This window comes from Kogia breviceps, chromosome 17, assembly GCF_026419965.1.
Source record: "Kogia breviceps isolate mKogBre1 chromosome 17, mKogBre1 haplotype 1, whole genome shotgun sequence".
NCBI classification, from domain to species: Eukaryota; Metazoa; Chordata; class Mammalia; order Artiodactyla; family Physeteridae; genus Kogia; species Kogia breviceps.
The window spans coordinates 40,152,787-40,176,360 of record NC_081326.1 but is presented as its reverse complement, the minus strand read 5'-3'; the positions used below and the strand labels follow the sequence as shown (position 1 = coordinate 40,176,360).

The following is a 23,574-nucleotide window of genomic DNA, read 5'->3' as shown; positions in this document are numbered from 1 at the left end:
AATATATTGAAAACATTATAAAGAAGCATTTTATATTGTGTTTGCACTAAACCTTCAAGGTCCAGTGTGTATTCTACACATACAGCACATTTTAGGGTGACTGGCCACACTCCAGTGCTCAGTAGCCACACGTGGGAGAGGCTGCCTGTGGGACAGGGGAGGCTTAGAGTCTCATTACTGCCCCTGAAACTTAACCCATCGTCTCCTGGGGGGTGTGTGGAGGGGGGGTCACAGACTCCTTTGAGGGTCTGATGAAAAGCTATGATAAAGGCACATAAAACATGCACACAGAATTTTGCATTAAACTTCGGGGGGTTCACGGATGCCTAAAGCTCACCCATAAACTATCACCTCTGTACCCCAAAGTGAAGAATTGTAACTATAAAGAATTCAGGTTTTCCTCTAACTTCACATTTTCATTACCTAATTTGCTTTTGCCAGTTCAGCTACTTTACTAATTGTGTCCATGTCCTATACTGCACATTGTATTATTAGATTAAAATAATGTTCACTCAAATATCTTCTCAAGGCAGAGTCATGTGAAAGTCTAAAAAGGAAGAAAACAGAGATCTGGTATGTATGTATGATTTACACTGAAGCCTATGAGCTTTCTCTCCCTTTTAGGGCCTGGCATTTGTTAATTGGGACCTAAAACGCATCAGAGTACTTCCATCTTTCCAAGAAGCTTGTCAAACCATCTCCTTACATATGAATAGCCTCAAGTGGTGTAGAAACACAGAAAGTGGCTAAGTTTTAAACAAAAAAGAATTGTGTGGAAACCCACAAGGTTTGGCAAAAATTTTAAGGAGCTCTCGAAAAGTCTGAACGCTGGATTTTTAGTCTCTGGTCTAATCTCTAGTTTTTGTTGTGAAATGTTTAACAATATTGAAATTTTCATGGTAAATCACATGTGATTTGCTGTTCTGTTTTATAAGACATTTCTTTCCCCGCTTACTGACTTTGTTGATTGCTCCCAATTTTATGAAGAAACTGCTGCTAATCTTTCCTGAAAATAACTGGAAGCCTCAAATTAAATCAAATCTTAAATACAGTAGGGAGGCTCCAACCCACCAAAGGAAAATTGCATGCATGAGATAACTACGACGGACCACTGGTCTATAAAGTGACAAAAGGCTGCGGTTTACCAGCTGCTACTTTCCTGTTTATATATATATATATTATAAATATATTTGTAATAATGAACGAGGACAAGAAAAGGTGCTAGCTGGGGGTGAGGGCTATGTCTGACCAAGGAAAACACCCACTCTCTCTGGTAAGTGAGACCTTCTACTTGTGTAGTTCACAAGTACATTACAAATAATGAATTATGCAATCCTACAGCTTCTAAAGAGCAAACTCTTTTATCTGCTTGGCTTGTATTTATATCAGCTGTGCAGAGATCCTGGGTGTTTCTACTGATCAATGCCGGTCCTCCATACTAGATATAAAACCCCAATGCCATTTCCAAATAGGAACAATGAAACAAATGAAAGTGTTTTGCTTTGAATTCCACTGGGATGGGTCCACGTCAGGGACAGTCTCTGAACAGTGCCTCATCTCTAAGGCCCTACATGAGTCATGAATCCAGGGGAAGGATGGCATGGACACCCATCCTTGTCCCTGTTGTCCTGGAGGACCACAGGAAGGACATTTTTATTTTTATTTTTTATTTTTTATTTTTCGGTATGCGGGCCTCTCACTGTTGCGGCCTCTCCCGTTGCGGAGCACAGGCTCCGGACACGCAGGCCTAGCGGCCATGGCTCACGGGCTTAGTTGCTCCGCGGCATGTGGGATCTTCCCGGACCAGGGCACGAACCCGTGTCCCCTGCATCGGCAGGCGGATTCTCAACCACTGCGCCACCAGGGAAGCCCGGAAGGACATTTTTAAAAGGAAATTAACTTAATTGGCTCTAAGAGAACTAATAAAGTCTCATTCGAAAAATAACATAATTTATTACTTCAATCCACTGTAAAAACGTTTATTATTTTTCAATAATCTCAGGAAGAAAACCTTAGCATTTCTGTTACTCATTTTGTTTTAAGTAGGATGGTATGGGGGGAAAAAAGAACAGCAGTGAAGGTCATAAAGGGGTTTGAAAATAATGGTGTGGTGCTGGTCTTCATGTTACTGAGGTCTGAGAAGCAAAACGTTTTCTTCATATTCTGGAGGTATAAGTCTTTTATTTTCCCCCCGGGTGTATAATTCTTCAGAATGACATTTTCACGGAAAAATCTGCTAGTTTACGTGACTTCCCTTATGCTACATGGGAGAATATAAAGCAGGTAAACATGCTCAATTGACAGTCGCGCTAACACAGAATTACCTCACTGTGGGAGCCGTGATGCCTCCAATAAAGAGAATTCTACACCAACTTAATGGATGACTGGCTTGGAACACAAAGATATGTTTCAGGAAGAAGGTATTCAACTCAGTCAGCTGCAAAAGAAGGAGGCGTGAGTCAGCCTGGTGCTTCGTGCTAAGTCATGACCATCTACTCCTTCAATGGACGTTCTACAGCTAACAATAACTGGTATGTTCAGAGCATTTCCAGAAAATATACCGGGTCTCTAAGCGTTGCTGTTTAAGCCCGGTAACAACCAGTACAACACAGGCACCAACCAAGCAGGGGTCCAGGGCAGGTGCTGGGTGTTGAGAGGGGCACAGGGGGCATCAGCCGTCTGTTGTGTTTCCAGATTCACGTGACTGTCACCTGGCTCAGGTGTGTGAGCTGCTGGGACAGTCGGGACAGAGATGCTTTAAGAGCGAAACGATGAAAACGAGTCTGTGCCGTGGAACTCCTCCGCAGCCTGACAGAAATGAGGCCAGGTTGAAAAGTCTGACAGCAGGAAAGTAGGCTCTTCAATAACCAAAAGAAGCTTGAGGTGCGTGTGCGTGACTATGGACTCGGTCAGCTCGTGCCGGGGGACCGAGCAGATCCTCAACCGAAGGCAGCCCTTACAAGTGGGTGTGGGTTGGTCCAGGCTTCACCTGGCAGTGAGACTGCTCCCTGAGGGTAGAGCTCAGTACCGCTCATCCCATGACCAACCCTGGCAGCACAAAAGAGATGTCCACCAGGAAATCTCCGCTCAATGCCCAGAGGCCACTGCATTTCCCCCTCCAGGTTAAGCAAGGGGCAGAGATTAGGAAAGGTCACTGCTGTAAGAGCACATCACGTGGACCAGCAGGTTCATTTCAGTGACATAAAATGTGCGTCTTTCCCCACAGTGCTGAGTTTAAGGATATAAAATAAAGATGGTTCACCCATCACCACATAAGGAAAGCTGATCACTGCACAAGGGGAAAGTGGGCCCAGTGGAATTCTGCCGCTCTAGGAGCACATTCCGCTCTCTCTCCTGGGCAAATCCAAATTCCTCCTAGGTCCTTGTAATAAAAGAAAACCTCTACCTTCCCTGGCATTGCCCCAGAAGGTAAAACTTAATCACACTCCGTTTACATACACACTGACTTCCCCAGACCATGGTGACTATATAACTATTCACAAACACTTCTGTAGCCATAAACTCCATTTATTGACATGGACATTATTATTCTCCCTCTGTGGACAAGGACTGTCTACCTTTAAAGTGACACATGCCCATTTTCTCCTTCTGTTGGGAGTATTTTGTGCATATGTGTTCAAAATATGTCTGATGATTCCGAAAGACCCTTCAGGTGGAAGCTGGTTTCCCTCAGCTAGTCTCCCAAAGTTGTGAAACAATTAGCCTGGGGACAGGAAGGACAATAAAAAAAGGCTGCCTCTGGAAAACAAGAGTTGTTGGGTAAACGCTTTCCAAACCCCCTGGCTGTCTGAACCGCTTCAGTCTGCTTGGAGTGAGAGCCTCTCTCCACCGCCGACACCACTCTGGAGGACCCAGGTCCCCAAAGGGCTCCAGTCCCCCCAGGTAGCAGAGGGCTTCTGTATTTAGCGGTCTACAAACTACCCAAAGTGGTAACAGCTGAGGCACAATTTTAAAACTCAAATACTGAATTTGGACCGTAAGAGAAAGCCTTACGTTTGTTGCTGTGGTCCTGAAAACGATCGTTCGAGAAGGTAATCCAGTGCCTAACTCACTGGCTGCTGAGCACAAGGTTTTTACAGGGAATTTGAATCTGTTTCCAATTTGTAATTCAAAGATCCATATTTTAAAACGTCTTCACGATGAAGCAAGACCTTAGGCGTAACTGCATCACTTTGTTTAATTCTCTATGTCAGCTGCAGAATATTACATCTTCTAAAGCAGCGAGCTGATAAGTAAGGACAAGTTGCATGAACCCTAAATTCCTGGATGGTTTTTATTTTGTTTTTGTTTTCCCCTACTTTTGAGCATTTGAAGAAATACCTGCCAGATGATCATGAAAAGGTATATTCCAGCCACTCTCTGAAATGAAGATTTGGGGTCAAACCACCGAACATAGGTCCAGCTAGCAGGAGTGAACTGGAGCACAGCTCTTTTGATTTTCCCGGTGGTGGTGTGGATGTCCCTGTGAGAAGAAAACAGCGCCGGTGAAAATCCAGAGAGATAGGAGGGGGAAGAAACAAAAAAACCAAAAAAGCGGTAAAAAACGCACTGACTGTTTTACAACCAATGCTCAGAACAGAAAGATTCCTTTCCGTTTGAACGTCTCTCCAACAGCGGCCTGTGTTCACAGGTGATGCGCTGAGAGCAGCACGTCAGGTGGGCAGCATCAGTGGACCTGGCCACGCCAGCATGGGCCACCGTTTGTGGCCTGGTGACCAAAGAAGCTGAGGTACGTTAAAGACAGCCACCTGGAACTAGGCCGGGAAGGACATGACTCCCGCCCCCGGGGCGCCCTCATAAAACAGAGAACATGTTCCATCTGTGAGGTGACCCACAGCATTTCCTCCCTCTATAGCTTCCTCAGTTAAGTGAACAGTTTGGAGTGACGGTGATTTTTAACGATTCTTAGTTTCAATCCTAGAAATCACTCAATTTCATATTCCTGTGATAGAAACAAATAGCCCCACGTTTCACAAATGGGAACATTCACTTTGTAAACCTCGGAGTTGGGCGTAGATTCTGGTCCTCTTGTGCTAGACCGGGAGAGCCGAAATCCAAGGTCACAGTATTTAATAAATGGTAAAGATTTTTTTAATTCAACAAAGATGTATATCGAGGGCCTTTAGGTCGTAGACGCTGTTTTAAAGTGCTGACGGCATAAGGATAAAGAGGCCAGGCCTTTTATTCTTGGAGAGGGAGGATGGCGATGGGAAGGGGGGAGTAGAGGAAACCAGCTTTGTTCCTCCACTCACCCACCCTCCCATCAACAAGCATGCACCGAGCAAACCTCCCAGCAAGAAGATTTGAGGCACAAGGGCAACACAGAAACAGAGACTATCCAAAAATAAACAAGAATGACGAAGAACCTGTATATAAAAAATGGTGAAACTTCGCGGAAAGAGGTAGAGGAAGATGGGAATAAACAGAGATACAGCGTGATGGAGAACTGGAACGTTCTCCACGTTAATCCAACCTGATTTATATACATTCATATGTTTAATGTAACTTAAGACCAATAGGACTTTTTTGTTCATTAGTTGTGCTTACGTCTTGGGAACTTGATAGGATGATTCTCAAGTTGAATTTGAAGCACAAATGTATGAAAATAGGGAAGCATTATGGAGTGTTGAAGGACCCAGACAGCCTGATGTAAATTCAGACTCTACTGCTTGCTTGCTGGGTGTCCTCAGGCAAATTACTACACTGAAGCCTCAGTACCTTCAAGCTTCAAGTGAAGAGAATGGCAGTGTCTATCCCTAGGATTGATGTAAGGCTCAAATGAGATACTGCGCATGAAGCTTGCTTGGAGCAAAACCCAGCACTGCTACAGATTTTGTTACAGTATATACTGTATGAAATATATTAAAAAGTGTCCTTTCAAGTCAGTGGCCAAAGAAAGGATTATTCATGAAAGGGATGGGGAAAACTGGTTAATCAAACACAATAACGTTGTGAAATCTCCCCCTTATACCACATAACAAAATAAACTTGAGATAGAATAAATAAGTGACTTACAATTGCCAGGCCTATGGACTTTGTCCTAAGGCCCATGAGAAGCCACCACAGGGAAATGACATGATGGATGTGACGTTCCTAGGAAGATCATTCAAGGGCTTCCCTGGTGGCGCAGTGGTTGAGAGTCCGCCTGCCAATGCAGGGGACACGGGTTTGATCCCTGGTCCGGGAAGATCCCACATGCCATGGAGCAACTAAGCCCATGTGCCACAACTACTGAGCCTGTGCTCTGAAGCCAGCGAGCCACAACTACCGAGCCTGCGTGCTGCAACTACTGAAGCCCATGTGCCTAGAGTCCATGCTCCGCAACAAGAGAAGCCATCACAGTAAGAAGCTGTGCACCTCAACGAAGAGTAGCCCCTGATTGCTGCAACTAGAGAAAGCCCACGTGCTGCAGCAACGAAGACCCAACACAGCCAAAAAAAGAAAAAGATCCTTCAAGCAATGGTGGCAGAAGGCTTAGAGGGGTTAACCTGGGGACAAGGGACTAATCAATCCAGCCATGGGAGTCTGAATTCAGGCTGAGGCATATGGATAAAAAGGAGGGGATGGATTTGAGAAACTCGTAAATGATTTAGAATTTTCTGGATCAATGCCTGAAACTGGGTTTATAATCATTTTTGAGTTCCAGTTACTAATGCATAATTTATTCCTTATCATCAGAGAACGTACTCATGTTGCGTGCTACTGAGGCAGTTAAATCTACATTGTGAGAACCCGTGACTCGGGGCCCGGAGGAAGATGACTCACTTGAAGCTTGCCCAGTGGTAAGTCCTCATCTCTAAAAACCGGCAGACGACCATGCCCAGCCAGATGCCACCACCGTTGCACAGCAGGATGTCCAGAATGACTTGGTCCCACCAGCACTCGGCAAAATTGGGCAGAAGGTGCATGAAGAAAAGCTGAGAAACACAAGCGATGATGAAAAAACACACGTGGAAAAAACAAACCTGGGGTACCACGCAGAAAGATAACTTTCCTTTTAATAGTACATTCTCTTAGCAAAACTTGTTGACATTTTAGGTTTTCCCGATGTATTAAAAAAAAAAAAAACCAAGGTCTGTAATCAGGTTCTTGTTTATTTTGTGGATGGTTTGCAAATACTGCTAATCCAAACAGCTCCTCTTTTTTTGGACACAGGGCTCTAAAGAAATGATAAGCCATCTTGAAAAATACTACCAGTAAATTACCTTGGCTAATGACAACATGACACGGACCCAGAAGAGGGGAGAGAGCAAAGTGTTCCTAACTGCCTACAGGGCACTGGCAGAATCCTCAAAATTAGCAGCTTGAGAATTTAAGCTGTGTATTTTAGAAACGATCTATAGATATTTGGGAAAAACAGTGAGTAAGTGGTAAATTAGCTTAATAGGAAATCTCACACTAACTGATTTGCAGCGATAATCTTTTATTAAGTGCCTACGATGTACAAGGTGGTGAGATAAAATGGATCAAGGTTCTTGATCTTAAGGGCAGAGGCCAGACGCTTATTCAGAAAACAAAATCAGGTATGCCGTGGCAAGTGTTACCATGGTGACATAAATTGAAACAGCAGGGACACTAAGAGATTCATTCTGATAGACGGCAGTGGCGGTAGACTTCTGGAAGGAAGACAGGATGGAGTGGGACCATTAAGGACAGGAATGACTGATTTCAAGAGATGGAGATGAAGGTGAGGACATTCCAGAAAAAGGGCACAGTGAGATCAAGGGTGGAACAGAAGTCTTTTACGGAAATAGCTTTGTCCCAAACAAAGGACCCATCGGCTGTATTGAGGAGCATGGCGTGCTGTGTGAAGGCACGCTTTAAGAAGGTCTGAAATTACAAAGACAATGCCTGACAGTTCTCTGGAAAGAGGCAACCCCATGATTATAAACCTCTGAAGTAATATAATAAATGCTACAAGTTAAAACTATTCATGAAAGCATTTCATCGATTGTAAAAGAATACAAATATTATACGAGGAGTTTGCCTTCCTGAGGTGCCTGCTTCCGAGGACATACTGAACAGCTCCCGCATGTGACCGCGAGGGACTGTGTGCTGACCCCCAGCGGGCCACGTACCACCCGGGACTGCATTCCCAGGTCCAAGCCATGACATGGAGCCTTAACTCACACGGCGCAGAGAGAAACTTCTGCAGAAGCCAACGACAGACTTGCTGAAATAATACTGGGTAGGGGGGGCTTCCCTGGTGGCGCAGTGGTTGAGAGTCTGCCTGCCGATGCAGGGGACGCAGGTTCGTGCCCCGGTCCGGGAGGATCCCACATGCCGCGGAGCGGCTGGGCCCGTGAGCCATGGCCGCTGAGCCTGCGCGTCCGGAGCCTGTGCTCCGCAACGGGAGAGGCCACAACAGTGAGAGGCCCGCGTACCGGGGAAAAAAAAAAAAAAAAAAAAAATACTGGGTAGGGGATGTGGAGGACATACGTCCGCCCGAGGAGCCTTTCTGGAAAGTACCGGATTCAGGGTTGAGACAGACCAAAGAGAGCGGAGTCGGGGAGCTGGAAGGAGCCACATTTGTTCACTCCCTAGGGATTTGGGAGCGTCTGCCTGTATGTATGAAGCAGAGCGCTGGGGTCTGGGACTGGGCAGACATGGGCCCTGCCCTCTTGAGGCATAACGTTTAGCAGAAAAGAAAACATCTATCAAGTATTTAACCTATGCTGAGTGTTTCAGAGGAGAAGAGCCAGGTGTTCTATTTCCAGGTGTACAAACATGAGGCCAGCCAGTGCAGGGAGCAGGGCAGAGAGGGAGGAACTCAGAGGAAGACTCCGTGGGAGGAAAGGACACAGCATCTTTGAAGTGAAGAATGCAAAGCTGGCTGGAGCAGAGGGCAGGTGAGAGGGTTCAAGGAAGCTGGGGAGGTGGGCTGGGCCAGCTAACACCAGGCCTCAGAGGCTGGTTCAGAAGCCACCTGGATTTTGTCTTAAGAGCAATGGACCAACAGGGAAGAGATTTTAGGAGAAGGACGTGATCAGGCTGAGGGATGAAAGGTCACTTTGGCAAAAGACAGTGTGCAGGGAGGAGATGGGAAATGCAGATGAGAGAGGGATGAACTGGAGAGGTGTTGAGAAAAGAGTCACCAGGACTTGGGGACGACAGGGTGCTGAGGCAGGAAAACGGAGGCGCAAGAGGCCCAGGGGGTGGGGGGCAGGGGAGGAAGCAAGGGAGGCTGAGGAAGGCCAAGTGCCCTACACAGGGCTCATGGCTGTGAGGTCCTGAAGATGCCTGCAGGTTAGAGGGAGCCCGTGGCACGAGGGCAGGGGCACGGGCCGCGTTCCCCATCAAGCACCCTCCTGGCTCTGAGCTCTGGCTCCCATCGGTCCACTGGGAATACACGCTGCCCTTCTGGGTTATGATGAAGATTCAGGATGATGTATGAACAGTGCTGGGCACTGTTATGGGTTGAATCGTTGCCCCTCAAAAGCCATACGTTGGAAGCCCTAAGCTCCGGGACCTTATAATGTGAGCTTATTTGGAAATGCAGTCACTGCAGATGTAATAGTTGAGAAGGGGTCGTACTGGAGGAGGTCGGCCCCTAATCCAACATGACTGGTGTCCTTAGGAAAAGAATGCCATGTGAACGCATGCAGGGAGAAGGCCACGTGAAGATGGAGGCGGAGATTGCGGTGATCTACAAGCCAAGGAACAGCAAAGATGACCAGCAAACCATGAGCAGAGGCCTAAGCGAGGCTTGGGACAGGTTCTGAAGGAACCAACCCTGCCCACAGCCTGAATTCAGGCTTCTAGCCTCAGGGCCATGAGAGGAACATTAATAGAAGCAAATATCTAACTGGCATGCTCTGCTAAAAGTTAGGGTCAGGACAATGAATGGCCTCAAGAAATAACTGTGCACATGGCCAAATTTTGTTCCCTGGGAATGATTAAGAAAAACATAATAACTGAACAATAAATGAATTAGTTCCCCAAATATCATTTCGGTAATAGTTTTTCAAGAATATATCTCTTTCATTCATTGAATGAGACAAACTTTTGATGACCATGATATTTGAGCTACACTGGGAATCCATTTTTAAGTGACACCATGTCCTGGATGGCCTCATAATTCCCAAACACCACAATTCTATTTAACTGGAAACTAGTTAGTGGGTAAACTACCTATTAACTTCTTAGCAGATGTCCTCATTGCCACTGAATTATCTTGCTTAGGATTTTAACTTCATTCTTTAGCTTGATTCCATTTGTTTCTCTTTAAGACTTGTGAGACAGAGCAGACCTTACGCTGACAAGGAGTTTCTCTGTTTGTTTGACAAAGGTATAAAATATCCCTTGGGGATTTAAACAGTTTTGTACCACAGGAGCTGCAGAATGGATTACTTGACTTTTAACTGATGGACTATCTTCTTCCCGCATATAAACTGTCCACAATGTAGCATCTAGATAGCAGCCCACACCCCCTTCTTACCTCAGTCAGCTCCCAGGTAATACTGATTGTCCAGCAGAGACCATAACTACGGATCAGCAAGGCCTTCATAGCCCAGCCCCAGAAATGTCCAAAGGCAAATATATCAAAATGGCTGATAATCCTCTCCCAGGTGATAACATGGCAGTTCACAGCATACTCCTGTTTAACATAAAAAGGAAATAATTAGTAATACTCTAGAAATCAACTTGCTTCCAGGGTTTGGACAAAAAATGAAAAGAACTGATATGATCTTGATAATTAATATATGTCCTGCCCAATAAAAAGTTTTGGTAACTGAAGATGCTTGAGGAAAAATGGACAAGTATTAGAGTTTATACACCAGAATTGCTTTGCTCTGAATTGCAAAAGCTTGGTTAAAGTGGGAAGCAAAACCATTTTACAAAGGCTTAACCCATCTTAAAGAAGTGGTATCGGGACTTCCCTGGTGGCTCAGTGGTTAAGAATCCACCTGCCAAGCAGGGGACACGGGTTCAAGCCCTGGTCCGGGAAGATCCTACATGCTACGGAGCAACCAAGCCTATGCACCACAACTACTGAATCTGCGAGCCACAACTACTGAGCCTGCATGCCACAGCTACTGAGCCCGTGGGCCTGGAGCCTATGCTCTGCAACAAGAGAAGCCACTGCAACGAAGAGTAGCCCCCGCTTGCCGCAACTAGAGAAAGCCCGTGTGTAGCAACGAAGACCCAACACAGCCAAAAATTAAAAAAAAAAAAAGATAAATAAATAAATAAATTTATAAAAAAAAGAAGTGGTATCATATAGCCCATGCCACTTGCCCATAGGGCAACTATGTTAAAGCCATTAACAAAAACATAAATAGAATCCCAACAAATAAAGAATAAATAGAAACCCAATAGGTTCAGAAATTTTAAAACGTATCTCTAAATATCATGGAGTAAAAAAGAAATCATAATAGGAATTTAAAATATATTCAGTATTAAATGATAATGAAAACATTACACATCAAAATGATGAGATGCAGTTAAGCAGAAGTTAGAGGAAAATATAAAGCCTTAAATGTTTTTATTAGGAAAGAAGAAAAGCTGAAACATCCAACTTCAGAAATTAGAAGAAAACAGAATTACTCTTCCACCCAAAAATGTATCAAATATTATGTAATTTAAATATTAAAACATTATAAAGCTTTTAAAGAATTTAGGTTCTACTTCTAATCTTTTTGTTTTTAATATATTTTAAAGTAATTTAAAATCAACTTCCTTATATTTCTGTGTTTATTAGGAAGTAATATGACAACATTTCTCAGGAAGCTCTACATTTCATATTCTTTTTTCCCCAAATTAATCTGATAGGAAGGAGTAAGACTTCAGCCAGCTGACAGAATTCCTATGAAGTATAATAGTTTCCAATTTTAGAAGCAATACTTTCTGAGGGAGTCAAAAGATCACCACGGTGCTCCTGTCTCTTCCGAAACCCACCGCATCAGACTTCTGAAGCCTTTCTCAGACCTGATCCATTTTCATTTGCAAAGCTGAAAGGACAGTTTTAAAAATTGCATTTTTTTTGAGAAACATTCTGATGTGGTGTTATGATGTGTAAGTGGGAAATCTAGAGAAAAGAGGAAAAAATCAATAGGGGTGAGTCAAGATAAGCCTTAAAAAAACCAAACTGCACTGCAATGAGATGAAAGTTCTCTTTCCAGGCTCTGGAGCACGTGCCTGTCCCACGAATCACAGACGGACAGAGAGAAACACCCTTGGGCTAAAACAGTAACAGGTTAGGTTAAGGACAGCTTAAAGGTTAAGGAGAGCTTAAGGCTCAGTCAACCCCGAATTCCTCACCCACCCTCTCCTCTTATTTACTCCAGAGTGGGCTGCTTAGGGTTAGATAAGAAAGGGCTGAGTTCTGTTTTCAGAAATCTGTTCCGAAGGGAATCGTGGGTTGAAGACCACTTTGGAGGCCTTTCTACTGCTAAGAGAATATTTATGTGTTCAAGAAATGTAAAGGCACTCTGAAAACCATTAAGAGCCAAATGTGTCTACTGGCATATAATTACTATGAACGAATATGCCAATAATCACATCTGGAAGATCCCGAGATCCTGGTGCTGGGAGGGATGCAGGACACCGTGGTCTAATGCAGACGGGCAGCAGCACACGCAGGCAAGAACCCCTGCAAGCGGGAGGACAAGGCATGAAATGAGGACACAGAGGTGGGGAAGCCAAGTCTGGGGAGGTGGAAGTAAGCAGTCGGTGAGGACAGATTCTGCCCACCTCCCAACTGGTGGATGGCGGATCTGGGAGGCTCCACCCTCTCCCTTGCTTACCCAGCAGTTAACCAAACACCAAGTCCTATTCGTTTTACCTCCCCAGGTGTTTCGTCCTCCGTCTATGCCACCACCACTGTTATTTCTTGCTTAGATGCCTGCAGTAGCTTTCTAAAACTATGAAATGTATACATGATGCTCTGATAAGCACCCGACTACCCAGCTCTAGCTTAAGACTGCAGATTTTAACTGATCTCTCTGTAATCGATTCTCTACATACAAAATGATTTTGCAGATCACAAATCAGACCATTCTGGGGGGGGTGTGTGTGTGTTTGGGGTGGGGGGCGGTGTCTGGGAAGACAGCCTTCGCAGTGTGGAAGGATCTCTGGGCCTCCTGCCCTGCTCTCTCGCTCCTTCCTCCCTGGGGAAGGCGGTGACCTTGGAAGCAGAAAGAACACATGTACTCCACCCTCTTTAGCGTCCTCTCTTTGGAAATTATTTGCCCACAGACAGCACAGGTTCCCATCTGCTCTTTCAACCTCACTCTCCCAACCCGATCCCACCCCTCCAGGTGGTCAAAGATCATGGAGCTGAGCTCCCTGTGCTACACAGCAGGTTCCCACTAGCTCTCTATTTTACACATAGTAGTGTGTATGTCTCAACCCTAATCTCCCAATTTGTCCCACTATCTACTGCCTCAGGCCCCCTGTGTCCACACATCTATTTTCTACATCTGCATCTCTATTCCTGCCCTGCAAACAGGGTCATCTGTACCATTTTTCTAGATTCCACATATATGTGCTAATATATGATATTTGTTTTTTTCTTTCTGACTTTCTTCACTCTGTATGACAGACTCTAAAAATCACATCTCTACAAATGACCCAATTTCATTCCTTTCTATGGCTGAGTAATATTCCATATATAGGTACCATATCTTCTTTATCTATTCCCCTGCCATTGGACATTTAGGTTGCTTCCTTGTCCTGGCTATTGTAGATAGTGCTGCAATGAACCCTGGGGTGCATGTGTCCTTTTGAACTGTGGTTTTCTCACGGTATATGCCCAGTAGTGGGATGGCTGGGTCATATGGTAGTTCTGTTTTTAGAAGGAGCCTCCATACTGTCCTCCACAGTGGCTGTATCACTTGCATCCCTGGGATAAATCCCACGTGATCATGGTGTATGACCCTTTTAATGTGTGGTTGGATTCTGTCTGCTAGTATTTTGTTCAGGATTTTTGTATCTATGTTCATCAGTGATATTGGCCTGTAGTTTTCTTTCTTTGTGACATCTTTGTCTGGTTTTGCTATCAGGGTGATGGTGGTCTTGTAGAATGAGTTTGGGAGTGTTCCTCCCTCTGCTGTATTTTGGAAGAGTTTGAGAAGGATAGGTGTTAGCTCTTCTCTAAATGTTTGATAGAATTTGCCTGTGAAGCCATCTGGTCCTGGACTTTTGTTTGTTGGAAGATTGTTAAATATAGTTTCAATTTCATTACTTGGGTTTGGTCTGTTTATATTTTCTATTTCTTCCTGCTTCAGTTTTGGAAGGTTGTACCTTTCTAAGAATTTGTCCATTTCTTCCAGGTTGTCCATTTGATTGGCATATAGTTGCTTGTAGTAGTCTCTTATGATCTTCTGTATTTCTGTGGTGTCAGTTGTAATTTCTTCTTTTTCAATTCTAATTTTACTGATTTGAGTCCTATTCCTTTCTTTCTTGATAAGTCTGGCTAAAGTTTTATCAATTTTGTTTATCTTCTCAAAGAACCAACTTTTAGTTTTATTGATCTTTGCTATTGTTTTCTATTTCATTTATTTCTGCTCTGATATTTATGATTTCTTTCCTTCTACTAACTTTGGGGTTTTTGTTTTTTTGTTTTTTTTGGTTCTTTTTCTCTAGTTGCTTCAGGTATAAGGTTAGATTGTTTGAGGTTTTTCTTGTTTCTTGAGGTGAGACTGAATTGCTATAAACTTCCCTGTCAGAACTGCTTTTGCTGTGTCCCATAGGTTTTAGGTCATCGTGTTTTCACTGTCATTTGTTTCTAGGTATTTTTTTAAAAATTTCCTCTTTGATTTCTTCAGTGATCTCTTGGTTATTTAGCAGCATATCGTTTAGCCTCCATGTGTTTGTGGTTTTTACAGTTTTTTTGCTGTAATCAATATTTAGTCTTACAGCATTATGGTCGGAGAAGATGCTTGATACAATTTCAATTTTCTTAAACTTACCAAGGCTTGATTTGTAAACCAAGATGTGATATATCCTGGAGAATGTTCCATGTGCACTTGAGAAGAAAGTGTATTCTGCTGCTTTCAGGTGGAATGCCCTGTAAATATCAATTAAGTCTATCTGGTCTATTGCATAATTTAAAGCTTATACTTCCTTGTTTATATTCTGTCTGGATAATCTGTCCATTGGTGTAAGTGGGGTGTTAAAGTCCCCCACTATTATTGTGTTAGTCAATTTCCCCTTTCATGGCTGTTTAGTATTTGCCTTATATACTGAGGTGCTCCTATGTTGGGTGCATAAATTTTTATAATTGTTATATCTTCTTCTTGGATTGATCCCTTGATCATTATGTAGTATCCTTCCTTGTCTCTTGTAACAGTCTTTATTTTAAAGTCTATTTTATCTGATATGAGTATTGCTACTCCAACTTTCTTTTGATTTCCACTTGCATGGAGTATCTTTTTGCATCCCCTCACTTTCAGTCTGTATGTGTCCCTAGGTCTGAAGTGGGTCTCTTGTAGACAGCATATACACGGGTCTCGTTTTTGTATCCAATCAGCCAGTCTGTGTTTTTTGGCTAGAGCATTTAATTCATTTACATTCAAGGTAATTATTGATATGTATGTTCCTATTATCATTTTCTTAATTGTTTTGGGTTTGTCTTTGTGGAATTTTTCTTCTCTTGTGTTTCCCACCTAGAGAAGTTCCTTTAGCATTTGTTGTAAATCTGGTTTGGTGGTGCTGAATTCTCTTAGCTTTTGCTTGTCTGTAAAGCTTTTGATTTCTGTCTATTCTGAATGAGATCCTTGCTGGGTAATCTTGGTTGTAGGTTTTTCCCTTTCATCACTTTAAGTATATCCTGCCACTCCCTCTGGCCTGCAGAATTTCTGCTGAAAAATCAGCTGATAAATCTTACGGGAATTTCCTTGTATGTTATTTGTTGATTTCCCTTGCTGCTTTTAATATTTTTTCTTTGAATTTAATTTTTGTTAGTTGGATTAATATGTGTCTCAGCATGTTTCTCCTTGGATTTATCCTATATGGGACTCTCTGTGCTTCCTGAACTTGGGTGGCTATTTCCTTTCCCATGTCAGGGAAGTTTTCAACTATAATCTCTTCAAATATTTTCTCAGTCCCTTTCTTTCTTTTCTTCTTCTGGGGTCCCTGTAATTCAAATGTTGGTGTGTTTAACATTGTCCCAGAGGTCTCTGAGATTGTCCTATTTCTTTTCATTCTTTTTTCTTTCTTCTGCTCCTCCACAGTTATTTCCACCATTCTATCTTCAGGCTCATTTATTTGCTCCAGATTTGCTATATTTTCTGCCTCAGTTATTCTGCTATGGATTCCTTCTAGTGTATTTTTCATTTCAGTTATTGTGTTGTTCATCACTTTTTGTTTGTTCTTTAGTTTTTCTAGGTCCTTGTTAAACATTTCTTGATCCGTGCCTCCATTCTATTTCCGAGATTTGGGATCATCTTTACTATCATTACTCTGAATTCTTTTTCAGGTAGATTGCCTATTTCCTCTTCATTTATTTGGTCTTGTAGGTTTTTACCTTGCTCCTTCATCTGTAACATATATTTTTGTCGTCTCATTTTTTTTGATGGGTGGGGCTGCATCCTGTTTTGCTGATTGTTTGGCCTGAGGCATCCAGCACTGGAGTTTGCAGACAGTTGGGTGGAGCCAGGTTTTGGTGTCAAGATGAGGACCTCCAGGAGAGCTCACACAGAGTAATATTCCCTGGGCCTGAAGTTCTCTGTTAGTCCAGAGGTTTGGACTCAGTGCTCCTCCCACAGGAGCTCAGGCCCAGCCCCTGGCCTGGGAACCAAGACCCCCTGCAAGCCACACAGTGCCACAAAAAAAACAACAAGAAAAGGGCAACAAACAAAAAGGAGCAGAACAATAACAAAGAATAAAAAATAAATAAAATCACAAAAATAAAACATATATTAGAAAAAATAAAAATAAAAATGAAACAAGAACAAAACAGAACCACAACAGGAAAAAAAAAAAAAAAAAAGGCCAGAAGAGGCTCTGGGAGGGGGGCGGGGCTTAGGCTCAGGACCTCTGCGGCCAGAGGGGACCCTGGAGGGCAGAGTTTCAGGCCTGGGGCCAAGCAGGCGGGGGAGATGCTGGCTATGTTCCCCTCCGATCCCCCAACTCCCCGAAGGTCTCTCCCTGTCCACGCTGATTCCCTCGCCGTGAGTGGGCCCTTCCGAGCATGGGAACCCCTCCCCTCCCCCACACTGTGCTTTCTTGATTCTAGGACACATCTTTTTCACATTTAACATTTTGAGAATTGGGTGGATATTTCAACATATTACAATGTTTGGTGCACACATAATATAAGGTTTCCCCTTTTCCCCTTCCCAAAGTCATACTTGTAATTGATGATGCATCTTACAATTGATGCTGACCTCCTGACCCTATGATCAAGCTTAATGTTATAAAAGAGAGACACCTAGACACCGTGTGGCTCTTAGTGTGATACACAGCACCATCTATGAGCAGCCCTGCCATGGAAACTGGACTGGAATCTGGACCCCATCCAGCCTCTACATCTAACTTCCAGTTTATAGGAAATACGGGGTGGGGGGACAGAGAGATACGTTAAGGACACCCTGGAAATGCAAGCTACAAAATCCAGACTCGAGAAGTTCCAAAAAATAAACAATGTGGCTTCTTTGACAAACAAACTTCGAGGTTGAAAAACGGTATGGAGGGACTGCAGATTAAGAGCTGCAACAAAGGCAATAAGGGGACCTTGTCCGGATCCTAATCTGAACAAATCAACTGTAAAAAAAAAAACTTTACGAGGTGACTGGGGAAATGTGAACACTGCATACTGTTACCTTTAAGAGACTGAAAATGGCTTTGTGGTTATGTTTAAAAAAATCCATATATTTGGATATAATGTCTGATAACAATGCAAGATATGTGTGTGTTGGTGGCGGGGGGGAGGGTGGAATGAAACAAGATTGGGCCTGTGTCGATAAAATTTTTAAAAATTATTGGAGTTGTCTCAGACAACTCTCTTAGAAAAAGAGCCAACGATAATTTGTTTAATTTGCCTTCTTGTAGAGTCTAAGCTCCAAGGGGACAGGGAGCTATTGGGCCTACCCTCTTCCCCACAACCACCAGCACCATGTCTAGCATGTAGGACAAGCTCAGTGAGTATTTACTAAACAGAAGACTGCTGTTCCAGACCACCCAATCTCCAATTCAGATGTGCTCACAAAGCTTGTCTGAAGCTTAGAACACGTATTTTTGAATAGAATATATATTTAGGAACATAGCAAAGTTTCCAATTATTCAAAAGACTGCTTCTAATAGGATTTCAATGACTGCCCTCCCCAACTCCAAGTTATAATGTTAATTTTAAGGGAAAAGGGAGTCTAAATTTCAACGTGCGATACCAGCCACGGACTAGAGCCCGGTATCAGGATTAGGAATAGGTGGCAGCTGAAGGAATGGGGAAGGCAGAGGGTTCCTGGAGCCAGGCAGCTAAAGGCTTCTTTCTGTCTGGCATAAAGGCGCTTCTCCTCACCACAGGTTCTAACAAGGGAATGCGTTTCTCTAGAGCCATCAGTGAATAATAATAGGTCCTTAGAACTGTAAAAGATTCCTTTAAGGAAGTAAAAAGTGATAAGGGATTGGAGATGGAGAAGACTGAGGCTGGTCTACCACCACCTGGAACTGCAGAAGTTGAAAACAGCCTCAGGCTTTGTCTGGCAAGAAAGAATGAGCCAACCCTTGAAAACTAGTTTTAAATGCCGGTTTCAGCTCTTTGGGGGCTGTAACTGTGACAATCGGATGTCCCTGTGATGTCAAATTCCTAAGGAAGGTAGACATCAGAGTATTATTAGATTCAACCTCCCCCCACTGACTGTGAGAACAAGACTGAGAGACACAACAGCAAATCCACCTTAAGTTAGTTTGCTTAAAAACCCAAGAAACTTGCCGGAGGGGGGGCAATATAATCTGGGATATCCTTCTCCTAATCTCCTTTTTGTAAGATGCCTGTGCGTGTCAAACACTTGTTATTATAATAACTGTATGCTTGAGGCACAGGCCTAAGGGGAAATGTTGGTTTTGGACCCAGAGGGATCTTATATTAAGCTTCTATTTCCTCCTTGGTAAAATGCAGACATTAACGTATAGACTGTATATAAAGCACCCAGCACACTGCCGGGCAGAGCAGACAATCCACAATCAGCAACAGCTGTCAACCTCACTGTAACTGTCATTATCAGCATCATCAGAAGCTGTACATCACCCTGTACCATTCTCTTTCTCAGAGGAAGAAACTCCAAGGGACAGACTTTTCTCCTTGACACTTGAAAATAATTTTTGGCATTCTTATTTTTGTCTTTAGCTTGTCCTTTATAAAGGGTAAAGATAAAATCTGGAAACACCATTCCAAGAAGGGTCTGACCTATCTCAACTATGCTGGAACGATCACTTCTTGGACTGTTTATCAAGTCCCTCTGTATTGCTTTTTCGTTTGTGGAACAAGGACCCATCTACGGTCCAAATGCCTGTTCTCCTTTTCTGATCATCACTAGGTTTTTCTTCAATCTGCACTAAATGTTAGGCAGTTTAAAAAGTAAAAAAGGAAAGGAACAGCATTACAGTATAAAACAGTCTCTCCACTAAAAGTCAAAGTGCAGAGTAGTTTTAGCCAAGAAAAAAAGTATTTATTGTCATTTAATAAAAATAATGAATCGGGCTTCCCTGGTGGCGCAGTGGTTGAGAGTCCGCCTGCCGATGCGGGGGACGCGGGTTCGTGCCCCGGTCCGGGAAGATCCCACATGCCGCGGAGCAACTAAGCCCGTGAGCCACGGCCGCTGAGCCTGCGCGTCCGGAGCCTGTGCTCCGCAACGGGAGAGGCCACAACAGTGAGAGGCCCGCGTACAGCAAAAAAAAAAAAAAAATGAATGAAATGGCCTCCATCATGACAACTGGCACCTCCATGGCAAGCGGGTGGGAAGGATCACAGCAATCAGGGCCGGGGTCAGGGAGCAGAGGGGCCAAGGGTGACACTGACGGAGCAGGAGAAGCCGCCATCAGAGGACCTGGTGTGTGCGAGGCGTCGTGTTGGGCCTTCATTTAGTTCACAATAAACGTCCAAGATAAGGATTATTTCACGTTACAAAAGAGGCTATAAGTGCGTAGCCCAAGGTCCTACAGCTTACAAGTGTCAGAGGCCCAATTCCCACCCACGGCTGCCGGATGATAACATTCACATCTTCCTACCACCCACTTTGGTCCAAGAGAGGATTCATCTCCCTGGACTGTATCCTTCATGGAACCACGCACTGCACCAACCTGCCCAGAGACCTGGTGTTTAGATATCTACGGAGGTAATATGGAGAAGGACCAATTTAAAATGTGAAGTCAATGACCTCCTATACCCAAGCGTCAACCAGTTTCTCTAAGACACAGCAGACACAAGTACGTACCATGATATCTGCTTCCCTTGTGGCGTATCGAAGGTTCGGATCTAGCCAGTACATCAGGGATTTCACCTGCTCAAAGTTCAGGAAGAGGAGGAACACCAGGAACAGGAAGTAGAGCACGCTGAGCCCTGAGGGAAACAGAAACATCCTCAAGTCGGGGAGAGAGCCGGTGTCAGACGCACAACACACACTGGACTCAAACGGCTCGTGGCCCAAAGCGGACACGGGTGCTGTAACGTGGGCCGTGGAGACCCCCGTGACACGCTGGTCTTTCCTTTGATGACACTCTCGCACGTGGTCCTAATTCAGACTGAGAAGAGTCAGTAACCAACCCTCTCTGAGAAGGGGCTGCTGATGCTCTCAGCAGCAGCAGGTGTGGCGGACCGTGGGCGAGAGCGTGGAGGGGCAGACGTGGCATTCAGGCAGGGAAGGCAGGCAGGTCCCTGGAATGAGGTCTAGGAGCCAGCACGTGGCTGGGTGCCGGCAGAGACGGGCACGGAGCAAGGAGGCCATGAAGTGACGGTCAGGGCTCGGGGCCACGGCAAAGACTGCAGGCTTGATCTTGAGTCAAAGAAGGAGCAGCTGACGGGTTTCAAACGGGGAAATAAGATGAGGTAGGTAACGTTTCAGGAAATGGACCCTGGTCACTGGGTGGAGAGTAGACCGGAGATGGGCGAAGCCAGGCAGGCAGGCCAGTTTGGGGTCGAGACAGAGACAGGTGTGGAGGCGAGAGGTGGCCCGGGGTCACTCATTCCCATCTTGCGCCCCACCTCAGTCCCTGTGGGCACCACATTACTTTCACATCATATTGTAATTGGTACCCTAATAATCACCCCATATCATTTAGAAAAGACAGTTAACAATCTACTCTAAGAAGGCAAAAGCCTGTAAAGACATTTTAGAGAGACTTGAGAACCAGCCACCCGTGGCTTTGTCACTTCTTTTCTCGCTAGAATGAAAATGCGTATGTAGGACATCTAGACGCTGTGATACAAATGACCTTGGACCACAGTACCCCATCCAAAGTGGGCAGGCACCAGTTTCCAGGGAGCTGCTCCAGAGGAGAGAATGTCCGTAATGGCTGAAATTCTCCATAGTGGCTATAGCACAGCCTTCAGAAGGGGCCTCTCCCGGTCCTCGGGGAGCTCGGGGGGCCTGAGAGTAGCACGGCTGACCTAGTCATGCACCCCGGGGCCCACGGCGCACATGTTTTTAGGCAAGCTTATATGATAACCTTCTTATATATTATGTACCAGCTACTTTTACAGATTTTCACTTCAAACACCCCCCCCCCTACTACACCCTTTTGAAATAATTATTTTAAGACAGAAAGAAAGTGTTTGTGGAGCAGGAGGCTCTTAACCTAGAGTTCACAGCTGGTCTTCAACATCGCTGAAGCCCTGGATATAATACACAGAACTCTGTGTGTGTGTGTGTGTGTGCGCGCGCGTGTGAGTGTGTGCATGTATGCGAGCATGTGTGTGTGAGAACATGTGTGTGAGAGCGTGTGTGAGCATGTGCATGTGTGTGTGCGCGTGTGTGTGAGCGTGTGTGTGCATGTGTGAGAGCGTTGTGAGCATGTGTGTTGTGAGCGTGTGAGAACATGTGTGTGAGAGCGTGTGTGTGAGCATGTGCATGTGTGTGTGAGCATGTGTGCGTGCATGTGTGAGCATGTGTGTGTGAGCGTGTGTGTGCATGCGTGTGAGCGTGTGTGTGAGCATGTGTGTGTGTGTGAGAGCGTGTGTGTACTAGGAAAGGGCTATAGTTCTCATCAGGTTATCCAAGTGTTCCATGATCCCAGGGAAGAAATAAAACTGCTCCGTACTTATGATGGACCATTTGAAATCTGAAAAACTCCGATGTAGCCAACTAGCTAAAAAGGACATAACTTCAAGCAGCAATATTAAGTCCATGAGCTATAAGTATAATGCACCCAGGACTATCTTTTAAGAAATGTAAATGAATCATGCACTTCTCTGCCAAAAAAAAAAAAAAAAAAAAATCCTCCCATGACTTCCTGCCCTTCCCAAGCCCTGTGGGGTCCCATCTGTGCCCAGCTCTGCCTCTCTCACTACTCCCAGGCCTGCTACCCTCCGGCCACACTGACTGGGGACACACCAAGCCTCTTCTAGCTGGGGACCACTCTGGCAGTCTTGCCTTAGCCTGGCCTTCCTCCCCGCGTCTTTGCCTGGATCCTTCTTTGCAGGCGGGTTTCTGCTTAAGCACACTTCCTTCAAGACACCCCTCACCTGAAAGTGAAAGCGGCTACTTAGTCACTATTGCCTCTTGTGGTTTGAAAAAACTTCTTAGTGCTTCCTGACATCAGCTATTTTTTGATTATTGATTTGTTTCACAGTGTGTTTGCTATAGCTGCCCTCCCTGCCTGGGGCCCCTCCACCTGCAGCCTCCGGGCCAGGGCAGCCACCCACGCAGGAGGACTCGGTGAACACCTGCTGAGCGAAAGACCAAGATCCATTACTAAATTCAAAGAGATTTGCCTATAATCCCTGAAGGGTGAAAAATAAACAAACTTGAGCAAAATGTCCATTTTTCGGTCCTTCTGCATAAGATTAAATTTTCGGAACCTTGTATACCTTATTTGATGATTATTTAGGTAAGATGAAGCCAATATCTGAAGTTCTGAAGATATGCTTTAAGTCCACTCAGGTGGTTTTACTCTTTGGACTAGAAATCAAGTAACCATAAGAGATCCAACATTTATATGAGATGCTTATCACTAAACCTTGGTTCAAATCAGGGCTCTTTGCTAAGACTTCTCTTTTTCTAAGTTCTTTCCCATTCACATCACTGGGGAGTTTGCTGGGGTTTCAGTCCCTCCTGGATGCTGACGAGACAAACGTGCTCATACGATGCATGTGAGCTTGCACTAGCCAAGAGCAACGTCAGGAAGAACAAGCCACATTCCCTCATGTCAAATCCTGTGCATTAACAGACAACAGCATGGGGGCGGGGTGGTGAGAGGGGTAGGGGTGGGGGCTTGAAACAGTTCATGTGTATGAGAATTTCAGCTGTCACCAGCACTTTTTTGTGGCAGAGCACTTTAATAAAAAATTGATATCAGGAACACCCAAAAGTAAAAAGCTATTAAGTTTTACAGTAGAGTGGTAAGGAAAACTGCTATAATATGCAGAAAAAGATTTGCTTCAAGTAGAATGGATTT

The 23,574-nt window shown here is 44.4% G+C and overlaps 1 protein-coding gene across 3 annotated transcripts in view; it reads right to left on the bottom strand.

Moving 5' to 3' along the window:
* PTDSS1 (phosphatidylserine synthase 1) overlaps positions 1 to 23,574 on the bottom strand; it is a 66,816-nt gene that overhangs the window by 19,107 nt on the left and 24,135 nt on the right. For all 3 annotated transcript variants that reach the window (XM_059043624.2, XM_059043625.2, XM_067017167.1), the window contains 5 exons: positions 20,397 to 20,521; positions 10,460 to 10,618; positions 6,787 to 6,938; positions 4,342 to 4,483; positions 2,325 to 2,437 (listed from right to left, as the gene is read on the bottom strand). In XM_059043624.2, coding sequence (XP_058899607.1) covers positions 2,325 to 2,437; positions 4,342 to 4,483; positions 6,787 to 6,938; positions 10,460 to 10,618; positions 20,397 to 20,521 — 691 coding nt within the window. The remainder of the gene's footprint in view (positions 1 to 2,324; positions 2,438 to 4,341; positions 4,484 to 6,786; positions 6,939 to 10,459; positions 10,619 to 20,396; positions 20,522 to 23,574) is intronic.